General features: G+C 39.8%; 1 protein-coding gene across 1 annotated transcript; it reads left to right on the forward strand.

Annotated features, from left to right (window-relative positions):
- GNA13 (G protein subunit alpha 13) lies at positions 1-26,865 on the forward strand. The gene is made up of 4 exons (XM_037070366.1): positions 1-491; positions 2,981-3,207; positions 19,907-19,957; positions 25,412-26,865. Exons 1-4 carry the CDS (start codon positions 209-211, stop codon positions 25,982-25,984), a joined length of 1,134 nt encoding a protein of 377 aa, XP_036926261.1. The 5' UTR covers positions 1-208; the 3' UTR covers positions 25,985-26,865.
- Positions 26,866-27,709: the final 844 nt, after the last annotated feature.

Consider the following 27,709-nt stretch of genomic DNA (forward strand, 5'->3'; position numbering starts at 1 on the left):
GCCCTTCTTCCCTCCCTCCTTGGCTTTCCCGGCCCGCCCTGCCCGGCCCGCCCTGCTAGTCAGTTCGCTAGTTCCCTCCCTCCCCCGGCGCGCTCCGGCCGCTGCAGCGCTCCCCGCCCTCGAGCCTTGGTGCCGGAGTCGTCCGCCGCCCGAGGAGGAGGTGGAGGGAGCCAGAGGGGCCCGCCGAGGCGGCGGCGGCGGCGGCAAGATGGCGGACTTCCTGCCGTCGCGGTCCGTGCTGTCCGTGTGCTTCCCCGGCTGCGTGCTGACGAGCAGCGAGGCCGAGCAGCAGCGCAAGTCCAAGGAGATCGACAAATGCCTTTCTCGGGAGAAGACCTACGTGAAGCGGCTCGTGAAGATCCTGCTGCTGGGCGCGGGTGAGAGCGGCAAGTCCACCTTCCTGAAGCAGATGCGGATCATCCACGGGCAGGACTTCGACCAGCGCGCGCGCGAGGAGTTCCGCCCCACCATCTACAGCAACGTGATCAAAGGTGCCGGGCGGGGGTCGGAGCGGGGGGACGGAGGGCCGGAGCCCGGGGAGGCAGCGGCCGGCGCGGGGCCGGGCACCGCCCTCGTTCTCTTGGTCACTGGCGGAGGACCCGGCCCAGCGGGCGGGCGGGAAGGGGGCGCGCCCGGGGATCTGGTCCTGCTGCCCTGGGGGCCCTCGTCTCCCAGGGGAAGGGATACCCCAGTACTCCCCGCCGCTCCCCGCCTTCCTTCTTGGTGCCCCAGTGGGAAGTACGGATGGTCCCCACCCCGCCCTTCTAGAGGGAAGTGAGGAATGCCGGGGTGCGGGGTGACATGCCCTGTCTTCCCTCCAGATGAGGCAGGAAGACTCGTGAGCCAACCCGAGACCCTCCATCCCCACTCCGGGCCCCGGCGGTGCCTACTCCCCCCGCCCCCCCACCTCCGCGGCTGGGTGACCCGAGTCACATGGGGTCGGTCTGCTCCCAATTCCCTGCTTCTTTGGCTGACTCCTGAGCAAGGAAGGGAGTTCTGGAACCGTCGCAGTAAGGAGACTTTTGCCCGAGACTTGTCAAGGGCAAAAGGTGACAGTTCCCTGGGCTCTTTTGGACAGGGATATGAAACTCGAGGGTGTCGTGTTTGCTGTGCAGTTATCTTGGAGCTGTAGACCTGTTATAGTTAGTCTGAAAAAATTAGCATCAGTGGTTTTTCGCCCCGGTGCCACGGCTGGGCAGGATGTTTGCCTATAATCACTATGCAACACGTTTCTCTCTCTCTCTGCCTCTCTCTGCCTAACTGGAGGCCACGGTTGCTGGGGGTGGGGTTGTGTGCTCAACAACTTGCTTCTATTCTATTATATAAGTGAAGTTGTGCATTGATATCCAGACTCTTTGGCGTAAAAGTTGTGGAGCCGTTATAGGTAGTCAATGAACCAATGTCAGCTTGGATCATAAACTTTGCTATTTGACAATATTTTTTGTAAATCAAAGTTATACTTTATTCTTAAGTGAAAAATACACAAGAATTGTATTTCTGGGATTCCAGAGAATTCGAGAAGATGGTTTTTATTTTGTCATTTGGGCGATATGTAGCACTGATTTTTTTTTTTTTAGTGTCATATTTTCTACTTTAGAAAAGGCGTTTGAGCAAAATTGAGAGAGACAGAGCCTGGCACTTAAGGTGCATCCAGATGCTCTTTATTTCATCTGGGTAGCAATTATCTAGGAGTTTGCAACAAATTTCAGGTCTTTTCAGGCATGGTTTTTGTTTTTTTAGGTGGGATTTTTTTGTTTGGAAAGTACTTAAGCAACTCCTTTGGGTCACTTCTCCCGGGACTGAGTAGAGGGAAACTGTCTGGGAGTAGTGGTGGGGGGGAGGGGCGCTCATTGTTGGGGGGAGGGTAAAGACCAGAGAAGAAGAGCACTAGGTGGGGAGCTCACAGACCACTGGGAGCTCGGAGGCCCAGTCCCACTGCAGTTAAAGTGTATAAAACAGTTGTATTTATCGTGTTTTAATGTTTAGTACAAAAGTAATTAAGGTCTTTTTCAAGGCCGCAGACTCTGCCTTGCCAGTCCTTAATTAAAGGTACCTTTGTATCCTGATTCGGCAGAACTTCAGGGATTATGTCAATGAATAGAGTCAGCATGTTAACTGGTTATGAGCCAAGTAAACACCTGTTTCTTAAATTTGTGCATGATCCGAAGTGTGACCTGCTTTGAGCATTGATTATGAGATGAGGTATGTCACCAAGTGGACATCTACTTTTCTGAGTTGGCATGATTAGAAAATTGACAGGAAAAACAGTTTTTCAACTATCTAAACAAATGAGTTCCTGATAGTCATGTGACTTCTAAAATGGAGCAAAGGTAATAGTTTAGTGATAGAGATAGTGGGTTTGACTAATCTCTTTGAGGTGAAATCTGTTTTTATATGTTTTTTGCATTTGGTCTTCATTTTAGAAGAATCTTTTGCCATCCTGTGACTTACACTGATTTGAAGTTTGCTATGTATGGGACAGGTTGTTTTGAGTTTTGAATGTGTTCCTAAACTAGTGGTGGAGTAAGCAGGAAGCTTAGGGACCTACCAGAACCCTGAACCGTTATGTTTGGTACTTGGCATTTCGTAAATGTGTTTTTGAGGGGGCTCAGAAAATCTTGGTGGCAGCTGTGTTCTTCTGAGCCTGGACATGAGGCTATGCAGCATGGTTTCTGTTTTCTTCACTCGTCTTTGTTCTCTTGTGACTACCTTCTGCCTCAGAAGTTATTTTATAAATTAGAACATGTTAAAATCCTTCAGAGTTATTGTTTAATAGCTTATGCTTTTCAAGGCTCTAATTTTATGATTGTAACTTTGTTTTTTTAAACTCCGAGAAGTTACTGATGTCCCTTTGATGTTGGTCTCCATTTTTGGAGGAGATGGGCCTGGAGTAGTTAAGAAGTTTATGAAAATTATTCTGGAATAGAATCGATGAGAAAATATAGTAACACCTGGCACACTTTTCTTTTTTTAAACAAAGGTATGAGGGTGCTGGTAGATGCAAGAGAGAAGCTTCATATTCCTTGGGGAGATAACTCCAACCAGTTCAATGGAGACAAGATGATGTCGTTTGATACCCGTTCCCCCTTGGCGGCCCAGGGAATGGTGGAAACTCAAGTGTTTTTGCAGTATCTTCCTGCTATAAGAGCATTGTGGGCAGACAGCGGCATACAGAATGCCTATGACCGACGCCGAGAATTTCAACTGGTAAGAGACTTTTAAAATGTTGTGATTCTATTTTAATGACATTTATTATCTGAGTCTGACATACCCTTATTGCCGACTTACACAGTATACTCTGCAGAATTTTAGCCTCAGAAATTGGGGTTGCTATATAGATGAGCTTTTTACTAAGCAAGATAAAAATAGGGTAAACCATAGAGTCAGTGAAACTGTTATAATTAATTGGTCATTTTTTTAAAGCAAGATTATAATGTTTTTTGTAGGCACTTTCAATTTTACTCTTTTCAAAATAATTACCTCCCAATGATAGCAGTAATATTAACTCTTCTTTAAAAAACCCTTTTACTCTTGGTCTAAGAGTTCAGTCACTGAACTAGATTCAAATGTGCTATTTAGTCTCTAGAGGTACTCCTTTTATGATATAGACTAGTAGAGAAAGACAGAGTAAAGTGCTTGATAATATTTAACAGTCATTGTGCTTTCTGCATTTGCATTCTGTTTTACATGTGTGTTTTTTAAGGCCTCTAAGCACATTTTACAAAATAGATCTTTTTTTTTTTTTCAGGCAAAAATCTTACTGGATAAACTTAACAGGGGTCATAGTCTCTTTGGGCTGTAACAGTGTATGATAGACTCGCAGACAGCAGGCCTGCATTTCATGTAATATTGGAGGTTGGGACTGTGCCGGCAGATTCAGTGTCTAGAGAGGGCCCACTTCCTGGTTCATAAATGGCCATCTTCCTGCAGTGTCCTCACTTGGCTGAAATGTTTCTTCTTAAACAACAAAAAAATCTTAGTTATTTTTGGACATCTTGTTCCACATGGGAAGCACCTAGATTTTATTTTATATTTATTTTTTGTACTTTGCCTTAAGACTACTCCATGAAACTTTAGTTGTTACAAAGCATGGGGGTGGGGTGGGGAGAAAGGATCCGATCTAGGTTAAAGATACAAAAATAATAGTTAAAATAGATTTTTTAAAAATCTAATGTTTTGTAATTTAATTGTGAATGCTTTGATTGTATTCCGGGTTTTATTTACCAAAGACAGGAAAGATCCCAGGAATGATCGCAATCTAGACTGTATACAGTTGGGGTAGCTCGGGTCTGAAATGTTTTTCTGCACTGGGATCAGAATGAAGTGACAGTCACAAGTAAAACTGCACAGAAAGTTACTTGATGATGTCACCGACATTAAAGTGATCCACATTTATGGGTGTGGCTACAAAATGATGTACAGTTTGTACTCAGAAGCAGTCTTGCTATTAACAGTTTTGGAAACGTGTTCGTAATAACTTTGTCTAAAACTGATACTTATATCTTCGTTTCTCTGAATTATGGATTTCATTTGCATCATATAACCAAGCACTTGATTATTGCTGTCTTATATAGTTCTATTCTTTGATATGTGTTTCTTGTCAAGTAATTTGTCTATTAATGAAAACCAGAGATTTATCTCACATTATTGTGAAAATTGAGTAACTGGCAACATTACATATTGAAAATTAGGAATTTAGCTTAACAAGTGACCTCCATCCAATTCTCAGACTTGTGATTACCTTTTGTCCTTTGGTCAGTGTTTGTTCTATGAGTTGTGGTAGTCTTGTGTAAGTTCCCCCATACAGCCCCTTCTCATCTCCCTTCACTCCTGTTTTTACATGCTGCTTATTCTCCTTTTTTCTTAATTCATTTTCTCAACAAAGCACACTTTCCACTCTTAAGGTTTTTTAGGATGTTACTCAACTTTCCAGGTAGGGGAAAAATACCATCTGTAACGGCATCCAGCACACAGTGACTGCACGAATAAATGACTGTGCTCTAAAGTTCTCTGTAGTCAAGTTCTGTAAGTCCATTTAGTGGAACATGGTGGGTTTTACTGACACTTGAATTTGGACATTCACATCTTACAGTCTCATATCAAGGCTATCTTGTCATCATTGCTGAGAAAGCATTCCTAAGTATTTGCCATTAAGACCAAATGTGTAAGACCACTCAGGATGAGGACCTGCATGTTCTTGACTTGAGCTAGCCGATGCTTCAGGAGTAAAGCAGACATTGGGCAAGGAGAGACAAGTTCTAGAAATACTATTTTCCTGATAAAAAGTAGGGGCACAAATAAAGAGGAAGAGGGCAAGATCTAGTTTTAAAACTCCTGAGGAGCAGGGATTTTTTTTCCCTGTATATCCTCAGCATTGTTCATGATACCTGGCACCTGGTGTTCAACTGTTATGTTGAATTAATGATTCTCATACTTTTTGGATGCTCAGTTGCTTGGTGTGGTGTCAGACACTGAGAAGACACTTGACTTATTTAAAATTTTCCTCAAAGTCATATTCATTTCCTCCTTTTGTCTACAGGCAGCCAATCCCCAAGTCCTGTCTTTCTATACCTGTGATGTCTTTTGCATGCATTCCCTCTTTTCCTCCTCCACGTATGTCCTTGTACCTCTTGCTTGGACTCCCAGTTAATCATGGTCAGGTAAGCTGCTCAGAAAGCTTTGCCCATTCTCTACTGCCTCCAGAAGAGAGTTCAGCCTCTTTATGTATTGAGTCAAGGCTCTGGCTAGCTTACCTGTGATTCCAGCAAAATATTTTATTTCACCATTGCACATACCCTATAACCCCTCACTTCCTGTATACCCTGATGTTCTGTTTCTATGGCTCTCTTTGCAAAGTCCCCCTGTTAAGTCTGTTCATTAGATCCTACCCTTTTCTTAGAACAGTGGTAATCCAAATTTTTCCCCCTTTTTAAAATTATTGTTCAAATACAGTTGTCTCCATTTACCCCCTACCCCAGCCATCCCCACCTCCCACACTTGATCCTGTCCCCCTTTGTCTTTGTCCATGTGCCCTTTATACATGTTCCTTGACAGCCCTTCCCTCTTTTCCCCCCTGTGTCCCCTCCCACCAAATTTTCATGTGACTAAATGCAGTCCATGGATCCCTTGAGTCAGATTCACTGGAGTGATTGTTTAATACAAGACAAAAAAGCATTCTGAGACTTCATCACAGGAGGATCTGTTTCAGGAATCTGGGATGGAACTCAGTGATCTGTATTTTTAGCAGACAGCCATAGGCAATTTGGGCGAATTGCCTGTGCGCTTTAGGGTCAAAGCTTTCTCCAGTCTTGTCAGCCGGAATGCCTCTGCCCACGGCTCTCCATGGTATGCTTGTGTTCCAGCCTTCATCTAGTCACATGTGTTTGAGTTATTTGCACTTGTGTTTGGTTCTCCCTCAAATGAAGAAGCTTCTTTGGTATGTTTTGTTTGTCTTTTGCTTTCTCACTAGCATTGGGCTTGACATTTATTTCATTTCCTTATTTTTAGACATTTGAATTACAACATTAGTCTAGAAAAAAAGAAACACCCCACATTAAGTTCCTTCCAGGAAATAGGAATATTTCTCTGTACTAATTTGTTAATTTTACAGGAGATGGGAGGCCCTTATATTTCTCTATAATAATATCTCTTTTTGCAATGTTTGGTAATGTATATTCTTGAATGTTGAATAGAAAAAGTAAACATCAGAGAACTAGAAGGAGTTAGCAGGTAAAATTAACCATTTCTGTTTTGACTAACAATTGATTGTTAAACTTAATGCAAATTGAAAGGCAAAAGGGAAAAAAAGGCCCCGTTTTAAGCCTTTCTGTCCTTTTTGCTTTAGATGAGTTATTGCCATGTAATGAGTCTCTGGGACAAGGGACAGGATAGTTTTATCACAACTTAGGTTTTTAGCAGTCCATTTGTTTGTTAGTAATAACTTTGGGAGCAAACATGAGTGTTTTTTCTCCCCAAGTTCTCAAAGGAGGAAACATTCTTTTTCTGGTTAGTTTCATCATGGGTAAGCTGAATAGCTTACTGTGAAAAAAGAATCTGATCTGTTGTTATAGCTTAAGGTACTATTCTGGTTCTTAACTAGCACACTAAGGATAATACCTATATCCTAAGAAGTGGTATTTTTTGTTTATATTATTATTTTTTATTGAATTTATTGGGGTGACACTGGGTAACAAAATTGTACAGGTTTCGGGTGCACTGTTGTACAGCATCTGTACACTGGATTGTGTGTTTACCACCCCAAGTCAAGTCTTCATCCATCCCCATTTAGGAAGTGGCCTCTTTTAGTACTGAATGAAATATTTGTAATGCTCAGCTTTGGCTGTACATTCACTATAGCCTGCCACTGCACTAAGAAGTCACTATAAGACCCTCTCTTCAGAAAAGAAACCTCTTATGTGGCAATAGCTAGGGAATTTGGTAAATTAGATGATTAAAGAGGTGAGAGTCCAGGGTTGGCTGAGAAATGATACAACTGAAGATATGTAGTAAAACTAACAAAATAACTAGGAATCACTGCCAGTTAAATTTTAGGAGCATTAGCCCTGGCTGGTGTGGCTCAGTGGCTTGAGCACGGGCCTGCGAACCACACGGTCGCGGTTGGATTCCCAGTCAGGGCACGTGCCTGGGTTGCAGGCCAGTTCCCAGCGGGGGACTCACAGGAGGCAGCCATGCATTGGTGTTTCTCTCCTTCTCTCCTTCCTTCCCGTCTAAAGATGGATAAATAAAATCTTTAAAAAAAAAAAGAAAGAAAGAAAATTTTATGAGCATTAAATATTACTTAGAAATGCAAGCAAAATTTGTAGAACTGGTTATATAGGACAGGAAAGTGTGTGACATTGGGAGGAATACTCTAGAACTTCTAGTTTCTATAATCACTTTAACATTGTCAGCATTAATACAACTTCCTGTAATGACCAGTGTTTCTTTGCAGTCCCTGAAGCCCAACTATTTTCTTTGTTATCACGGTACTTTCAGTTAGACTTAATTTTCCTTACTCAAGTAGTACAGTTTGTACTTGACATAGTTACACTTTAAGCTAATGGGATAGTTTGTTCATTAAGACAGAACATCCCCCAGTCTGTGTAACAAAGTAACTACTTAATTTCCTGCATTGGCTGCTGGAGAAGAACTGAGTGCCAAGAACTTCAGGTTGGGGTAAATACTTACTTGCACTGCAGCATGGATTTGAAATATTACAGAGTTAGAAACATTGGTTTATTCTTTAACACTAATTTGGATTTTCTTTAAAAAGTGAGTCAATTACTACATTCAGTTTAAACTATTTCTGTTGTAGAAAGATTTGGTTCATTTTCTCTATGAATAAAAGCAAAACAGGACTTTGACTTCAAGTTGCTAAATACCTATTGTCTTCTTATTCTAGGGTTAAGGTAAAATATTTCAGGCTATGTAAGATAAGGATTATATATAAGATTAGAGGTTGTAGAGATTTAAAAATTTCGGTCTCTATTGATAGGTTTTCCTGTGGGTGAGTTTGATCAAATGCCAATCCAAACCTTGGAAGCCCAGAGCTGTAGTACTATTTACATTAAAACCAAAGAGATGTTTTAGCATGTGCTTACACAACTTTCTGAGATTGTATGGGTACATGTATACATGCACACATAAGTATATGTCTTGATGTGTTGTCTTATATTGCCATGTTCGTGTTTATAGCTTACATTTTTGGGTGGGCAGAGTAGAAACTTGGCTAGCTGTGGAGTACCTGGCTCTCTGTGCCGAAGGGGGACTGCAAAATACTATGCAGGTTTCTTTATTACCTTCTATTGCTAAACAAAGCTAGTGAGACAATAAGTTATGCTGCTCTGAAAAATGTTTATTAAAAAACTAAGGGATGAAGCAAGGAAATAGTTTTGTTAGGAAAACTAGACGTTAGTTTCAGAATTCTTTCCTAGAGTGTGGACCTAACCCCAGGAGTAAGGGTTGTGAGCTTGCTTTGAAGGAAATGCTTTCCTTAATGGTGAAGGACTCTCTGGCTTCAGTATTCCCTGTTGACCTCTCACTAATAGGCAGTGGCCCAACCAAGTTGAAGTATCTAGTCATATTAGCCTAAAACAGGTGCTAATTTCTTTCTTCAGAAAATCCAAGTGCTGATAATTATCACTTTTTCATACCTTATGTTTTATCAGAATGCCTTTGTACTTTTTAAAATTCTGTCACACTCATTCTCATATAATCCTTAAAAAAAAACAAATAGAATTATGTGTTACTGTCCCCATTTCACAGATGAAAAAAATTCCTCTGCAGACAGGTTCCTTGATGCTGCGGATCACAGAGTAGATACAGGAACCCAGCCTGACTCCTGGCCCACGGCACTGGCCGCTAAACTATTTTGCAAGCACTCAAATATTATTTCCATGGAACATTCTTTTCTTTTATTCCTAGCCTGTTCTGACCAACACCCATACACTCATAGATTATCATCCCTTTGTAAGTTCTAGTACAGTTATTTTTAAATATGTATGTTTTCTTAAGAATACATAGCATTGCATTGATATTCACAGTTCTTTTTGTATTCTGAAGTTCCATAACACCCTTGTACCATTCTTTTTTTACTGTATTAACTTAGACTATAGTATAGTTGTGATATACATAAACTTAAATGCCACTTAATGGCAGATTTCTTAATTTACAGAGTGTTTCAGCTCATCTGACCACCCTTCCTCATGGTCAGGGTGGTTTGAATCCCCATCCCTTGAAACATCCCTTGGATGTACTACTAGTGATCCTCAACTGATGTTTTATCAATGAACATGGTTTTTTAGTTTCTATTTATTTATTTACTTTTTTATTTGTGAACATAGTTTGTAACGTTCCCTGAAGAAATAAAAGTGTAATGGTGACCAGTTATCTGAAAGGCAGCCATATGTTTTTCTAGGAGAGTATCCTTTGGAAATTGGCACATACCTGATTTATATCTGCTCCTGTTTTGAAGAAGGGCATATCAGAATACTTTTTATTGTTATGAGCTCCTTTGCAGTGTTCCTCATGTAATTGTCACGGTTTGCATACTACTGGTGAGCATTCCAGATTATAGTTTGTTGCAATTTTTTGTTACAGTTAGAAACTACCGGAATTTTTGAGTGCATATTTCTGAAAATTAACAGTGATTTTTATTTTCTTGTTTAAAAGTATATTTTAGCTACATAATAAATTCACTTTTTTCTGTGGGGCGGGGTGTGCATGTGTTTGCAAGATATTTTTTTTCGAGAGAATGTGTTACATCCACATTAGCAGAGCATTATTAGGATGGGCCAATAATAGGTCAAGGAAATCATTTTGTTTTGAGAACTGGATTGAAGTTCCCATCTGCTGCACTGATTGTAGCTGTTTGTCTTAAACTTTCCAGTTTAATCTCTCTTCTTTCGGCAAAACGAATACAAATGTTTTTTAATCAGTGTAGTGGGTGTGCCTTTTCATCCCCAGCTACTGTACAGTAGATGCCAAATACTTGAGTAGAATTGCTCTTCCTTGATATATTTTGGTTTTGGTCTCAGTCATAAGACCTGTATAGTCAGTTTTACTTCAGGAAACTTTACTTTGTATCCTCCAAACAGATTAGAAAATAACCATATTCAAACTTACTGATTTATTTTGCATATTGTAAAACATACTCAGAAATGCCTTGAATGCGACCACCTTAAGATTTGATGTGGTATTCTGCTGTGTGTGAGGTAGGTAAAGTAGGACTCAGTGACCAACCAGAACTCGTGTCCTGGTTGTAGCACTCACTGTGTGCGTTTGAGCCAGTCCCGTGGTGGCTCAGAATCTGTTTCTGCAACTGAAAAATAGGGGGATCCAAGCACCTACCGTTATTCATTGTCAGAGATCGCATGAGATAATCCATGTAAAAGTCTTTGGCACAGTGCCTGACACATATTAATCATAGTATTAACATTAGCCATGTATGCATAAATCATATGTAGGTCTTGAAAAAAATAAAGCACTCTAAGTTTTTATTTGACCCACTTTTTGAACTTGATTATCAATATAAAAAAATTCTAAATAATGTGGACCTGTGGCTCACATTCTCGTTAGACCATATATTATCTGTAATAAAGGTAGCACATCTTTTTTAAAAAAAACAACAACAAAACTTTTATTTTGAGAGGGGGGGAATGGGAGGAGAAAGAGAGGGAGAGAAATATTAATGTGTGGTTTCCTTTCATGTGCCCTGACTGAGAACTGAACCTGTGACCCTTTGGTTCGCATCCCAAGCTCAATCCATTGAGCTATACCAACCATGGCAAGGTAGCACATCTTATGAGAGATTTAAGGTTTTCATTGCTACACTGGTTCTTGTTGCCTTCTCACGTCAGTTTGCTTGATTTTCTGTCTGATGTGTAGGTTGAATTAGCCAAATCCTTACCTGCCCTGCTGGAAGTGTGGTGAGACACCTGTGGTAAAAGCGCTGGTGCTCTGTTATTCTTCCCCTCTCCCTCCTCTTTCTCTGTGGCACCCCCCCTCCCCCCCCCAGTTTTTCCCTTTCTGCCATTTCCTGTGCCTGGGATGGGCAGAGGCTTTGTGAGTACTTAGGTCAAAGAGGGTATTTCAGTTTCTTTTTCCAAGGTTAAAAAAGATTCCATATATTTATAAAATACAGAGTAACATTTTAAGACCTCATGTTACTTTTTATGAGATTTTAGAGTTTCTGACCATTTTGTATAAAAACCAACTGAAACCTTAGTCTAGTAGAGAATTCCTACTTTTTCTCATGGCACAAAGTAAACAAATTTCAGATTTGTTGTAAAGAAAAAAAGTGTTGACTTTGGCATTTAAAAACAATATTAGCTAATAAACAAAACTTTTCTACCTGCCCTCCACCCAGTTGGTTTCACAGTGTCTTTGGGGTCTTTGAGCCTGAGCAGCTGCATTTAGCATCTTATCGGGATGTTTCTCTTTTAACCCTTCTAGAAAGGTTAAAGAAAAAGGGCTGGAATAATGAATAATTGGGGTGAGAGACTTTCGCTTTCCTTTTTAATATCCTGGTTACTGCTTTCATATTCCCTGGGTAATGTTTTTTAAAATCGCATTTCTGTTAAACAGGATGCACTGTCTCAGTAGAAGTGCAGAGGATTTGTCATATCATCATGTGGTTTTCATTTAGGTTTCATGATGTAAAAAGTGTGGTTGTATCCATTTATTGATAGTAAGTAAGAGTAAGAAAAATTCATGGAAGCTGCTAGAAATGAGCAGCTGTACTAAATTTTTTGAGTTGCTACTCACAAGCCCGGCCAACTCTTTGCTACACAAGGCCTAATAAATGAGAAAATATGAATATACTTTAGACAAATTGATACTCAAGTGTAAGATCCCTAAAGTAATTTTTATTGATTTTTTAAAAACCTAATAAATAACACTCTGGCTGGCGTAGCTCAGTGGATTGAGCGCGGGCTGCGAACCAGAGTGTCGCTGGTTCGATTCCCAGTCAGGGCACATGCCTGGGTTGTAGGCCAAGTCCCCACCTGGGGGCACACAAGAGGCAACCACACATTGACGTTTCTCTCCTTCCCTTCCTCTCTCTCTAAATATAAATAAAAATAAAATATTTTTAAAAACCTAATAAATAATTGAATGCTACATATTCACAAAGCTGTAAATACTATTTATTCTTATTGAAATAGTTGTAAAAGAGTAATGTGATTTAGCCTATTGAGGTACATTGTTGCAATGCAAACAATTTGCTATTTTTAAACTTACTAACTTGCCACATTTGCAGTAAAACTGTCATTTTTAGCTATAGCTTCAAAAATTATTAAAATTGTTACCATATATTGATGTACATTTCAGTTCTGGACTAGGCAGGGAGAATCATATTTTTCTTATTTTTTCTTGATCTTTTAAATTATGATCAAATGTTTAGCCCTGGCTGGTGTAGCTCAGTGGATTGAGTGCGGGCCTGCGAACCACACGATCGCAGTTCGATTCCCAGTCAGGGCACATGCCTGGGTTGCAGGCCAGTTCCCAGCAGGGGACTCACGAGAGGCAACCATACATTGATATTTCTCTCCTGTCCTTCCCTTCCCCTCTAAAGATAAGTAAATGAATTCTTTAAAAATAAATAAATAAATAAATAAATAAATAAATAATGATCAAATGTTTAAACCAGTGTTGAGGTTGGTGTTACAATTTAGTAAAAAAGCTAAAGTTCTCACTGTTATTTAGAAGTTTGTACATCTGACCTTAATATAAGATACCTTCCTTTTGGAAAAAAAGGCTCCATTTAAAAAATGGATATATTTTTTTAAAAGACAAACTTTCATTCTATAGAAATGCAGTTTTTGATAGGACTGTGTCTTCTGATAGTTTTCTAGATATTTATATTTTGTGTTATATGCTGGTGTCAGGGTCTAGAGCATGACTTTGAGTGTGCATTTTCATTATTGTCATCCGAATTCTTTTCTCCTCATGTGAAAAGTGAAGAGCAAATGTCCAAGGCAATGGGGGCAAGAAGGCCTTGGGGAGCAGATTTCATGGGGTCAGTCATTCTCTGACAAATCAGATAACAGTCAGCTGGCAGCTTTTAGCAGTCATTAAGTGACAATTGATTAAACACCCATTAATGAGTAGGCACTTCGCTGCAGGCTGGGTATTTGCTAGTGAACTAGATGTAAGTAATCGCTGTTCTCATTGATCTTAGATGGTAGTTGGAGGAACTTAGATTACATGGGCCAACAAATAACCCACTAGTGATAAATGCTTGGAAGGAAAAGAAAAGGAAACACTGGCAAAACAGGAGAATGGTTTGAAGAGGTGGACATTTAAATTAAGACTTCATGGGTGAGAAAGGGGGCAGCCAGGTACCATGTGTGCAGGTGCCATGTCCTCTCCCAGCGGGGTGGGGACTTTGACGGGCAGGGGTACCATGTGCGCAGGACCTAAGGCGGGGAACAGCTTGCTGGAATATGGAAATTGGAGAGAAGTGAGGGGAGCAGTCAGTCTGTAAACATTTATCGAGAACCTTTCTGCCATTCTGGATGCTGAGCAGTTCCAGAGTTGGGTGGTAGCTGTAGAGGTGTAGAGACGACGGTGGATTCATGGTATGCTTTGTAGGGAAAGTCACTGGGATTCTGACAGCTTAGGTGTGAAGTCACTGGGATTCTGACAGTTTAGGTGTAAAGCGAGGTACAGAGACATGTTTTAAGAGTGATTCAGGTTTCTGGTTTTAACAAGCAGGTAGATGGTGCTTTTTGCTCAAGTGTAAAGACTGCAAGAAAAGAATTTGAGAGGGACGATTAAGACTTTAATTTGGGCGTATTAGGTTGAGATCTCTGTGAGACATGAAGGTGGAATCAAGTAGACAGTGTGATACCTGAGTCTGGAATCCAGATTAGAGCTTTGGGTTAGAGGTGAAATTTAGGAGTTGTGTGTATCCAGGTGATATTTAAAATCTATAAATGTTTACAGTTACTCAGAGAAAGGGTGTAGACACTAGAGTTGAGGATAGAGTCTCAAGGAACATTCAACCTTTTGAAAGTGTTCAGAGGAGGTGATGCTAACAGAAATGGCCAGAAAGGTAGGAGCAATTCAGGAACGTGTAATGCCATGGAAGCCAGGGCAGTGTTTTATGGATGAAAAACGTGCCACTGAGAGGTCTTGGAAGGTAAAGGAAGACTGACATGTCCATTGATTTTGGGCAACAGGGAGGTTTTTGCTGATTGTGGCAAGAGACATGGTGAGGAAGAAGCCAGGCTAGAAGGGCCTGAAGAGGGAAGAGAAGTGACAAAGTAGGTAAGATCCACTTGAAATCCGGCCTATCATTCTCATTTCTCTTTGCATTGCTTTCAGCCACCTGGTTTAGTAGGTTGTGTTTTTTCAAGCCTTTTTGAAGTTCAGGAGGACTGTGTAGCCCATATCTGATACTCACTTTCAACCATGCTTTCCTGCATCCCTTAATAGCACAATTAACCAGATAGTGACTTGGAAAAGGAACTGATATACCAATAGAAAGTTGAGCTATTTCCCACCTTCATTAGGTTGTACTGCTTTGCTCTCTGATGTGATTGTTTGCTTGGCAGGTGGGCAAGGGAAGGTCATTAAAGCTTGCGTAGGTTGTGGGGAGCTTCTCTCCTGGCAAGAGAGTTGGCGTGATGGATTGAGCACTCAAGCAGGAATAAAGTACTCAGGGATTTCCCTCTCATCTGCTGTGATCTTAGGCATTGAATTGCTTTACTAATTAATAAATGTTAATGCTATTTAATGATTATTGTCTGATGTTTGAGTTGTGGGGATTTCAAGATTTGTTGTAGCACATCATAAAGAAGAACCTCCCATCTGGTGTGCATTCACAAGGACTTCTGGGTATGACGAAGTGCTCTTACAGGCCCCTCTCGAGTTATCAGGGAAATTGAAACTGTATTTGGGAAGTATGATCTTTGAAAAACTACTACTTTTTTTCTTTTTAACAATTGAGTTCATTTCTTTTTGAGAAACAAAGAAAGTTTCCTACTGAACGGTTCTAGTTCTGGAACAAAATATTTCTTTGCATGCTGTCAGGGTTATATATAATTGACCCTTTTCAAAAAGTTATTTTAACTGTGAGGAATTTCTTAAAATTCTGAGGTCTTTGTTGTTGTGTGAAAACTGAAAAGTAAGAAAATTGTTATGAGGAATTACCTCTTGGCTCCAGAATCCAAATTAGCTTTATTTTTTCTTTTTTTGTTTAAATTTTAAAACATATGTCCATTGTAGAAAATCGTCCAGTTAGCCATTTATACCACTGCCCTAAGACATCTTTGTTGGTAGTTGGTGTATTTCCTCCTGGTGTTTCAGTACAGCCTTGGGTGTTGAGATGGACTTTTTTGTACTTTCTGTACAGTTTTATATCCTGTTCATTCAGTGTTGTTGCAACATTAGCGTTTCCTGGAGGAGGTGATTTTCTCAGAGAACTGATAAGGCATTTTTCTAGAAAATGGATCTGATTTTTTTTTAAGTTAAATGGAAAATTCTTTCTTGCATGTATCTTTTTAATAAACAGGAAAAGTGGTGGTATTAAATAGTAACATGCAACACATATGGGGGAATCTTAGCATGTTGTTACCGATTGAGCGGTGTTATATATGTGTTAGAGCTATCCCAGCTCTGTAATATTAAACTTCTTCCTTACATTTACAGTTTGTATTTATAAGGGAAGACATTTTTAATTTTTTTTATCCTCACCTGAAGACATTTCTTCACTGCGTTTAGATAGAAGGGGAAAGAGAGAAACATCAAAGCGAGAGACGAGCATTGATTGGTTGCCTCCCATACTTGCTCTGATGCGTCGTATGCACCTGGACTGGGGACTGATCCCACAGCCTTTCCATCATGGGACAGCACGTCAGCCAACTGGGCCACACTGGGCAGGGCAAGGGCAGAAATTTTTAATCATTTTTAATTTAAAAAGTTTTTTGAAAGAAATGCTGGCCTCCACTCTGAAACCTGTATTGTTTTAAAGAAAGGGCTGTAATTCTCATACAGACTTTTGAGAGTGATTGATACTTTTCTTAAGATAACAAAACAGAATGACTTATAAGTATTACATACACATGCATAAGTATAAGATACACATGTATCCAAAAATGCTTATTAGACATATGGCTAAGTTTTTTCTCATATCTCTAGGATGAAGCATGTTAATAAAATAAATAAGTTTATTTTTGTGACTTCTGAAGTAGGAGAATTACTAAACTGCATTGTATATTTTGTGTCATGTGTAAATCAGAATTTGGTGGGACTCCAGGAATACTCTTGGAAAACTAAGATCTAGCTTTAACTTATTTTGGTGATAAGTCTAATTGAAAAACTTGATATAAAAAGAAATTAATTTGCTTGTGAGCAGTGGCAAGAAAGGGCAGTTTATAAAATAAACTGATAACTTAGTTCTTTTAAAAAATCTCATTTCTAATTTTGTGCACTAATTTATTTTTATAGCTTATTTGCAAGGAAGAGTTAAAATTAATTGTCTAAATTAGGCAGGTATTCTTTTGGACATTGGATTTAGGTTATTATAAATTATCTTAGATTGATCCGAATAGATATTTAATCTGAAAAATGTTTTTAAATATTGGGGTGGTTTATGTTGTTGTAACTTATTTTGGCTCTTTTGGAAGTTTTAAGTGACGCACTTAGAAAATGTTAGCAAGAAATTTGAAACTCTGCATTCATTTGGAGTCTGCATAATTTTGACCTGTCTACAGAGCAAAGGAAAATAGCTTATATTTCTCTGAGTATAATAAGTAAATGCTATCTTGCTCCTTGCGAACTAGGCAAAAAGGCATAAGTGGCAGTACCTTAAGTATGCTTTAGGGGTAAAAATGGTGACATTACCCTCATTAAAAGCATGTGAGTCACACCAGTACTTTACAATGCTTTTTTCCAAATAAAGATTAATAGAGAACATCATTAAACAAAAAGTAGGTCATCTCAAAGATAAGAAACAATAAAATAGGTCCTTTGTGAAGACCAGGCAGTGCTGGAAGGGCAGTGAATGAACGGAGAAGTGAAACTGCTCCGTGGCAGGCTCTGAGAACCAGGAGGAGAGTTTGATGCCCACCCTGTGTGTGACTAGCCTCTTGATTATATTTTATTTTGAAGTTAAAATTAAGGGGAGGAAGAAGACATGGAACCCATTATAGAGGTGGTGTATTTCAAATACTTGGAGTAGGATGATTTCAAGGTCTTTTCACTTTAGAGTCATTTTAAAAGCTATGAACAAATTCTTTAAATATAATTAGGCCTGGTTTTATGTTTATTGTCTTTAATGAATTAAGTATGGTTTTATAATCTTAGATTTCAGATAGTGTGAGCACAATAATATTGTGTTATATTTCATATTTTCATATGAATATGTGAAGACACAACAGAGAAAGGACAGATAGGGAGAAAAATGGAGTCTTTAATTTACCTTGGTTATTAGCCACTTCCATAAATTGAAATGAAGAAGAGTCTTGATTCTTTAACCAATTTTAACCCTAAACTTTGTTCATTTTGTGCCTTATTTCTACTTGGCATTTGATTCCTTCTGTAAAACTTATATGAGTAAATGCTAGATGGAAAAGCTTACATTACACAAAGTCTATGCATAAAATGCTGTCCAAAAGGATCCTTATTTAGATAAGGCTTCACAAAGATATTTGCAGGGCTGAAATTACTAGTGTATGCAAGTGTGATTTACTGATTTTAAAGAAACTTATAGGTCACTTTTAAAGGCAAGTTAGTAAGTTTCCTGTTGAATAGAATTCTCCAAATGGGCTGAATGAAGCTTGCTTAATGAGTATCTAGAAAACACTTTGATCTGGCTTATTTGGGGGATTATAAAACTGATGAAAATTAAAGGCATGTTACAGACAGATAAACACCTTAGGACAGTAGATGCAATCCAACATGGCAGTATAGTTCACAATTATAATTAATTTAAGGGAAAACAGATTTCTAGTTTTTTCTCCCATCTCTTGATTTTTTTTCACTGAGATATTTCAGCCTTGCAAGTAGGACTTAATATGCATGGAAAGTATGTAAGCCACTTAAAATCACTGGACTTAGCCATTTTAGAAAACAAATCTCTAGGAGTTTGCTAGTACTTCAGGAAATATTTTGCTGTTAAATTTTTAAAACACTTCTCCCTTTTCCAACTACATTTTTGTTTAAGGCCAGGTTTTCATCATTTACTTCAACCAAAACAACCTAAAGTAGCAGTTCAAATGCAGAAGCAGATGAGTGTCTCACTGTCTTTTATTAAGATACACTAAAGTATGTTCACAGGTAATTGGTTTTCTATTGATATTTTAAAATGAATTAATAAATGTTACATTTTCTCAGTTTTACTTTCGACTGTGGTAAATATTAATAGCTATAACCTTCATGAACAAAGTCTCTGTGGGATCCTGGAGATGTGAAAAGGGATCCCGAGACCAGAGATTGTGAGAACTGTGCTTGCTTCGGCAGCACCTGTACCAAAATTGGAATGATACGGAGAAGATTAGCATGAAAAAATTTTGTGAGAACTGCTACTTTAAGGCCTTGTGACTGAAAGCGTGGTTGGCCCCAGAAATCACCTGAGTTGCAGAAATTGCTCCCTCCCCTGACAGTTAGAACCTATAGTTGGCAAGATCTTCCAGTGATTCTCCCATATAGTAAGGAATCACTGCCATCAGGAACTCGTTGGAAGCAGTTTCAGGCAGGGGAAGTGCATGGTAGTACAAATCCGATAGGAAAGTGAAAACAGGAAGAGGGCACTGGGAGACCCCCAAGACCTAGAGGCTTCTTTCCCCAAGTGGTTTCCTCTTATGTATCTTCTGCTTAAGTATTTTTTTTAGGAATGTATTCTCATACAGTTTAGATGTTGGAAATTACCTGGAGGGCCTACTGAAATCCGGCCTCAGAGAGAGTAGGCTGGTCACTTAGGAAAAGAAGACCTATTGGAAATGGGGAGTCTATACAGCATCATTCAAAATCTGCCTTAGCAGGCTCTGTCTCCGGGCACATGCCTGTGCCTGGTAGATTTTTTACGGTGTTCTCGCCTCATCTCAGGTTTGTTCTCGTCTCTGAAGATAACCACCATTGGTATAATAAACTTCAGGTAGAAAATGTAGACAAAAAGAATCCCACTTAAATTTTGGTTGTTATCAAAAGTATAAATGTAATCCTGTCCAAGTAGACCATCACTTGGGGGTATCACTTATTAAAGCATTTGTGAAATTACCAGGCTGTGGCACTTTGAGGCAGAGGCAGAGGCAGACATTTTATACGTTTTTAGTGGGGCTAAACTGTTCAGTCTGGAGCAAACTGTGTTTGGACTAAGTGAACAACCAGACAGTTTAATATAAACTGTTGTAACAAAGGCTTCCATTTCTAAGCCTTAATAACTTTGTTTTCTTCTTGCTTTTAGGGTGAATCTGTAAAATATTTCCTGGATAACTTGGATAAACTTGGAGAACCAGTAAGTTTTTTAACTGCGTGTTTAGTGCCATTTGAAAGCAATAGTCAGGATATTGATGTTAGGAATTTAGAAAAATTATATATCAAGCTGTTTGCCTCTTTCTGTCTCCTAGTGGCAGTATTCTGACTATTCCTGCTCCAGTTTTTCTCCCTCTGCCGTCCAGATCCTCTGACATTTCTTTAAGGAATGCATTATCCACTGCTTAATGAAAGTAAAATTGTTTAGAGAAAGAAGTTTATGTTTGAAAATGAGATTGTGCATTATATGTTCTACTTCACTGTCTTTTGGATTTTATGTAAGCAGAAACAACACAGTGGATAATTGATTTACAAACCTTTCAGAAAACAGTCTTTTCTAGTTCGGGGCCTCTTTGTGTTGTACAGGGTAGGAGGGCTAGATTCTGAAGGCCTGATGAAGGGATTTCATGCTAGAGAAGAAGGTGTTGTCCTCGGAAAGAAAGTTTGTGATTTTTGTGCCGTGTATCCCTCAGAACCAGCATCTCTCAGCTGGTACTGGTTCCCTGAGCCTGCTGCGGGCAGAGCCGCTGCACCAGCTGCTTCCTGTTTGAACTCATCAGAAAACGCCGTTGGAAGAAAGGTTTCTTCTGCCTGGAAAATGTCTGGAAGCCTTAGCCCTAGAGTCATTTGTGAGCTGCTCAATTTAGTGTACTTTCATTTGCTTCCTCGTAGCAAATTTCTGTTATAAATTCTAATATGATCTCATGGGTTCTATGAGATACTTAACTTTAAAAACATGACTGAAGGAAAACACAAAATGAATCCCATTACAAGTAGGAAAGTAACATACCAATGGCTCTAGGACACATGAAACAGTACCCTCTTTTTGTTCTAGCCGGATAATTTTTGTATTTTCCCTTGTTTTGTATCTGTTTTGCTAAATTACATGTATCTGCCCTTCAAACCAATGTTTTTCTCCTGCCTGTTTCCTATACACAGGCATTCCAGAATTTGGGATCTCTGTCTTTATCTAACTCAGTGCGTGCACATCAGTGAAACTTTTATTAGGACTGATGATTTCATTGTCACTTTCTCATCTGGTAGATTATAAGCCTTTAAGTAAGTTAAGGGAAGCCTTAGTAGGTAATTTAAGTAAGTTAAGGGAAACCTTAGTAGGTAATTTAGGTAAATTAAGGGAAGCCTTAGTAGGTAATTTAAGTAAGTTAAGGGAAGCCTTAGTAGGTAAACTAATTTTTTGAAGTTATTTCATGTTTTCCAATCCACACTGACTTGCTCTTCCTAATTTGCCTTTTCATATAGGCCTTTTGAGCATACCATTTAAAGTAGGTCCCTTCCTCTTGTTTTCAGTATTAGCCCATGCTTTTTTCAAACTTTATTGCTCTTATTACAGTTGGTTTATTTATTTATATGTTTATGGGTCCTTCCCCAACCTCTTTCTATAAGGGCAAGGTCCTCATCTCTTGATTTTGGAGAGTTGAGTTCTTGATGCCTAATTGTTACTAACACGTACGAGACACTCAACAAATGTCTCAACGAATGACTGTAGGCCAGCTCCAGTGAATTTTATACTAGCTGCTTAGTATCTTGTGTTGAGGACAATTCTGAGGCCACATATGGAATAAAAAGGAAAAAGTGCTATAACCATTTGGCAGTTAAAAAGGAGGGAAGAATAAACCATTATACATTGGCCACCCATTCTGTGCATATTCGATAATTAAGAGGATTGTTTTGCTTCTGCATCTCTGGCTAAAGTACCAGGGCCACTGAAGTTCGTCATGCCAGGCCCCCTGACCCTCTGCTGGGTGAAACAGCACATGGGGCGAGGACATTGGTTCTGCAGACAGACCTCTTGGGTTCCTGGCCCTGTGACCTTCCAGGGGTGTCCAACCTTTTGGCGTTTCTGGGCCACACTGGAAGAAGAAGAGTTGTCTTGGATCACAGGTTAAACACATTGTGACACATAATCACAAAAAAATTTCATGATGTTTTAAGTAAATTTATGATTTTGGGGTTGGGCTGTGTTCACAGCAATTCTAGGCCATGATTTGGATACCCCAGTGCATTCGTAAACCTCTTGGTTTTTATTTTATTTTTTATTTCTTTATCAGTATCATAGGCGGCATAGTAAGAGAACTGTCCTCATAGAGTTATGGGATGATTACACAAAATAAACCCCATGTCTTAGTCTGCTGGAGCTACCGTCACAAAATACCACTGACTGGGTGGCTTAAATAACAGACATTTGTTTCTCACAGCACTGGAGGCTTGAAGTCCAAGATCAGGGTACTATCTAACACAGTCAGTTTTTCTTGATGAGGTATCTCTTCCTGGCTTGCAGAACGCATGGCCTTCTCACCCTTGACATGGCTTTTGCTCAGCACACACACATGGAGAGGGACAGAGAAAAATTTTTATTTTTCTTACAAGGCCACAAATACTCTGATTAAGAAGGACCTCACCCGTATGACCTCATTTAAGCCTTAGTTAACTTTCAGAAAGCCTTGTCCCCAGATATAATCACATGAGCTGTTAGGGCTTCAACATAAGAATTTGAGGGGGTGTACACAATCCAGTCCATTGCACTCAGTAATGCACTCAGAATAGCGTGTAATAAATGCTCAGTGTTAGTTGGTTTGTTCTTTGATCTGTGTATTTAAGAAACTCATTCTAGTCAAAGACTAGAGAAATGTTTCAGCTAGAAAAGTTGGAGCCAGCCCAAAAGAGTAGGTGAAAAATGGGTTGGATTTAGATATGGAGAGAGGAAGTGCAGCCTTCAGAGATGGAAACAGCTAGGTGTGTTTAGTTTTAGGAGGCACATCTGTCCGGCAAAGGATGTATGACGTGTGACGTTCTTGGCTCTAACTCATAAAAACAGATTTCTAGAAGGCAGGAACTTGGGTGTGCCTACATTGTTCATTGCACTTGGACTGCAGTGCAAGTCAGTGGGCAGGTAATGGTATTACACATGAAGATTTACTTAGGTCTTGGTGTCAGGCTCTGTGGTGGTCCTGGGCAGTGTAGAACAGTCTGCTAGTTCTAGAAAACAAGAAGTAAGGAGGGTCGTGAAAGCCGGTAGGCAGAGTCTGGACCTGATGGAGTCAGGAGCTGCCCTGTAAATTCTGAAGTCATGATGCCAGAGGGGTCAGTCTGCGAGGGGCTCAGAGATGGAGCCAAGAAGTGGAAGACATTCAAGACAGAGAAACTAGTGGAAAGATGGTAATTCTGCACCTGAGGGGGAAAAAGTGGGACAGTGGAAATAAGAAGGAAAGGGAAAGTGTAAGAAAGATTCAGAAAAGGAGCAGCAGGATAGGAGATGATGGAGAAGAGCTAGGGCACTGAGAGGCTTCGAGAACGCTGACAGCGTTGGTGGGACAGGAAGTGGGAAGGAAAAGGTACTGGCGGGACTTAGAGGGGCTGGTAAGGAAGAAAAGGAATTTTCTTATTGACTGCGTTGTATTTGTGGATAGACTGTCAAGTGTAAATGAATGATGAGCATTTAAAAATGAGACTGGAGAGACTTGAGCGGAAGTTTACCTGCCCATCACAGCCTTTTCCCCCTTCCTCTCCACAGCAGTGACCATGGCAGTGGTGGACACAGTAAGGAACCACTAGACCAGTAGCACGTAACATATGTGCCAGACACAGCTTTTAAGCACTTCACCCATTTAGCTCATTTAGTGCCCATAGCACCCTTATGAATGTTACTGTATTTTACAAGTGAGGAAATTGATACAGAGGTTAAGTGACTTGTCCAAGATCATAGAGCTAGTATTAGAGAGCTGACTCTAGGATTCCCAGTCCTAACCACTGTTACTGCCAGATCATTTACTGTTTGTTACATTGTCCTGTGCTTTACCGTTTGTACAGATTAGCCTAATTTGAACTAGATTGTTAGCTTCTAATTAAAGCAGTGATAAAGAAGGTTTTATTTTATAGAATAAGAAAAAGTTTTTTTTTTTAAGAACAGCTCATTGTTGGCGTGTTTCTGAGGCAGCTGGCACACAGGCACTGTAAATTGGTACCACCTTTCTAGAAAGCAAGTGGGCATTAAGTGTCCAGGGTTGTTAAAATGTTTATAACCTTTGACTTCATAAGCTTATTCTCTGGTTACTTACTCTCAGAAATTGTTTAAAAGGAAAAGAAAGGGTGTTTGCACAAGAATTTAATTGCTGAACTTCTTTTAATTAAAGCAAAAATTTGGAAACATCTGAAATGATCACTAGTAGAAGAATGTTTATGTAAATTATATCACATTAATCCACTTGATGTAAAGTGGGTAGGTATGTGAACAAAAGCTAGAAGAAAACATAGAAATGCCAACACATTTATTAGAGTCCCAGAGTTACTTAGTAAGTGGCTGTGGGTTACAGGTATACCATCGCTGAGAACGGCCTACTTTTTTCCTTAACTAAAGCGTACCATTTTCAAATATAAGTATTCTCGAAATGACATTTCAAAATCGTATTATACTATTTGGAAAGGCATAAAGTCCAGCATTGCACATAACAGTCAGCATTGTTTTAAAATCTTGCCTTGATTTTTAAAAAATATTTTGACCTTGATAATGAGCTCTTCTCTAATGAGCTCATTATGATTAAAGGCTCTTCTCTTCAGTATTGCCCAAAGTTGTGGAAAAATACTATCCCAAGAAGAGATAGGAAAGTTTGAGTGCGTGATAAAGTGCATTGTCAGGGGCTGTCCCGTGACTCGTGAGACCAGCAGCTTCTGTCTGTTCAGGGTCTAGTAGTTGACCGATCCTGTTCACAGAGGACTCATTTGCTCTTGGCGTAAACTGTCCCTCCGAGGCAGGTAGACCTGCTGTGGTCACCATCATTTCACAGGCAAACGTGCCGACAGAGTAAAAGACTCCTGTGTCAGTAGATGAGAAAGCTGGAACGTGGCCACACGGTACCCTGGAAACGAACTTAGGAAGTGGCCCAAAGTAAACGCAGTTAATTACAGTAGAGGAGGTGTTTTCCAGGCATGCAGCATAGCAGCAGTGGTAACGTGGAGTAATCAGTATAGACCTTCTTAGTCCTAAAGCCGGCAAAGGAATGTTTAGAATGGGCTAGAGAGAGGCAGAACCTTGAGCTGGGAAGTGATTCTCATGAAGCGACATTTCAGATCAGCAGGTGGGTGTGTGAGTAGTGAAGTCACTTGGGCTGGAGCTGAGAGTGGCGGGCCAGAGCGTGAGGACAGCTGGTAGGTCAGACCTCCGTTGGAGCAGTACTGCAGGAGGGGAGACTGGGTGCTGCTCGTGTGCAGTGAGTTTTGAGCCAGTCTTTGTATACTAACATTTTAGTATATTTTGGGATTTTATAGTGGAAATAATAATAGTGTGAGTGCTTTAATGTTATCGGGGGGGTGTCGTTTTAAAAAGTAACTTTGCAGATCCATTCACTAGACCCCTTAGCAGTACATTAAAAATTTTAATTACTTCTGGATTACTCAGTGTAGAACATTTTTTCTCTTTCAGGATTACATTCCATCACAGCAAGATATTCTGCTTGCCAGAAGGCCCACCAAAGGCATTCATGAGTACGACTTTGAAATTAAAAATGTTCCTTTTAAAATGGTTGATGTAGGTGGTCAAAGATCAGAAAGAAAACGTTGGTTTGAATGCTTCGACAGTGTCACATCAATACTTTTCCTTGTTTCCTCAAGTGAATTTGACCAGGTGCTCATGGAAGACCGACTGACCAATCGCCTTACAGAATCTCTGAACATTTTTGAAACAATCGTCAATAACCGGGTTTTCAGCAATGTCTCCATAATTCTCTTCTTGAACAAGACAGATTTGCTTGAGGAGAAAGTGCAAATTGTAAGCATCAAAGACTATTTCTTAGAGTTTGAAGGGGATCCCCACTGCTTAAGAGACGTCCAAAAATTCCTGGTGGAGTGTTTCCGTAACAAACGCCGGGACCAGCAGCAGAAGCCCTTGTACCACCACTTCACCACGGCTATCAACACGGAAAACATCCGCCTGGTTTTCCGCGATGTGAAGGATACTATTCTGCATGACAACCTCAAGCAGCTTATGCTACAGTGATGTACAAAAGACTTGCTGTTTTAATAGCTTTGTGTCTTTTTGATTGTTTTCTGTTTGTTTTGTTTTTTAAAATAGTTTACAACAGGAATTAGAAAAATCTTGATTCTGTGTTTCAGTTCTTGGAACTCTTAGTCCTCCTCCTGCGGACTCGGGTTTGTGGCTGAAAGCTGCTGAATAAAACATCGCTAGTATCTGCTGAAGTTCAGGCTTTGATCTGTTTCGCTGTGGCTTCCATTGGAGCGGAGTTGTAATTTCCTGCCAAACCTCAGACGAGGTGTATTTCAGGCTTTAAATTCTACTCTCAAACTGAATTCTGTAGTGCCAAGTAGAGAAGGTGTCCTTAAATATTTGTAGGTAGGAGGCTAAGAATAGTAAGTTCTGCAACAAGTAAGACACCTTTTGCCTGCCCAACACAGAGCACCGACAACCCGTGCCTGGCTTTATGACGGTCTGTTTTGAAATAGCTGTTGGAAAAAACTTTGATCTGAGTAATGATATTCTATAGATTTACACAGATTTAGGCTTCATGCATCTTTACTTATGTGCACAACATTTTTTCCAGTTTCTGTGGTTTCTAGTGTTTTAAAGTTTACATGGAGATTTCTGGTGTGACGCTAATGAAAGTTCACAAATGGTACGGGGGAGCAAAAGGCAAGCAAGTGCCATATGTAGTGTGTTGGTCAAAGTTATGAGTGAAGTATAACTTATCCTTTTCATATTTAAATATCAGAATAAAAGTGCCGGATGTGTGAAACATTGTGGCCATAGCAGTAACTAAAAATTGCAAGCAACTTAACAGAACTTTCCATAAAACACCCTTGCCAGAATGTTACGTGTTTTACTCTTAGACTTGTAAATCCTGTCTCCGATGATTTGTGGCTCTAACTGTAGGAAATCGTTGTTGTACCGTGACAAACATCTTTCTTTTGCTCTCCTATTTCCATCGACTCAGGTGGTGGCATTTATGAGATTTTTTTGTTCATTCGGAGCTTGGCAATGACAGTATTTTCATGTCAAACTATTCAAAAAGGTATTATTTCGGATTCCTTTTCATCCTTGTTTGTTACTAAAAACATAGTATACGCATGTTTATATCACTAAGAAATCCCAGCTTTATTGAGGTACAGCTTGAATGTTAAGGATACTCACACCGAAATATGATTGCATCTGACCTCCCTACATCACTTGCCAAATGAAAACATACCCATGAGGTAGCTTTGTGATTACAGTACACTCACAGCGAACTCTTCACAGTGGCTGGTTTGCAGGACTGAAAATACTGGCTTGCAGGTTATGTGCGGTGTTAGAACTGGATGAGAGAAACAGATGTACAAGGCTGAAGTGGTTTGGAAAGTCTGGCAGCTTTTCTCTTTTTCCTGAAAATTGTGATTAAGACTGTGATAGCCATCACTTTACTGTATAGCTCACCGGGTTCTCAGGTATTTTCTTGGCTAGAAAGTTCTTGAAAGATGGGTCAACATTATTGGGCACCCATGCTTTCTAAGACAGTGGCTCTTGGTCTGTCTTGCTGTCTAGTATGAGACTACGGCTTTTCAGTGAGCTAACCAGGGATTGCTCATAACATGCCTGATTTTGCATTTGAATTTCCATCCTTCATCAAGATGTCCGTAGTCACCTCCAGTGTTTCATGCTTTGGAGTGCACAACCTTCAGAGCTGTCTCCCACGTGATAGTGCACGTGTTCATAGTATAGTTCATGCATGTT

The sequence above is a fragment of the Sturnira hondurensis genome, unplaced genomic scaffold, assembly GCF_014824575.4.
Source record: "Sturnira hondurensis isolate 20B ecotype Veracruz unplaced genomic scaffold, ASM1482457v3 Scaffold0018728, whole genome shotgun sequence".
In the NCBI taxonomy this organism is placed as follows: Eukaryota; Metazoa; Chordata; class Mammalia; order Chiroptera; family Phyllostomidae; genus Sturnira; species Sturnira hondurensis.

Bases quoted from the DNA above. Each gene is read 5' to 3' on its own strand.
- GNA13 (XM_037070366.1), top strand. From the start codon at position 209: ATGGCGGACTTCCTGCCGTCGCGGTCCGTGCTGTCCGTGTGCTTCCCC. The intron at 492-2,980 runs GTGCCGGGCGGG...TTTTAAACAAAG, and splicing joins CTACAGCAACGTGATCAAAG to GTATGAGGGTGCTGGTAGAT. The intron at 3,208-19,906 runs GTAAGAGACTTT...TCTTGCTTTTAG, and splicing joins GACGCCGAGAATTTCAACTG to GGTGAATCTGTAAAATATTT.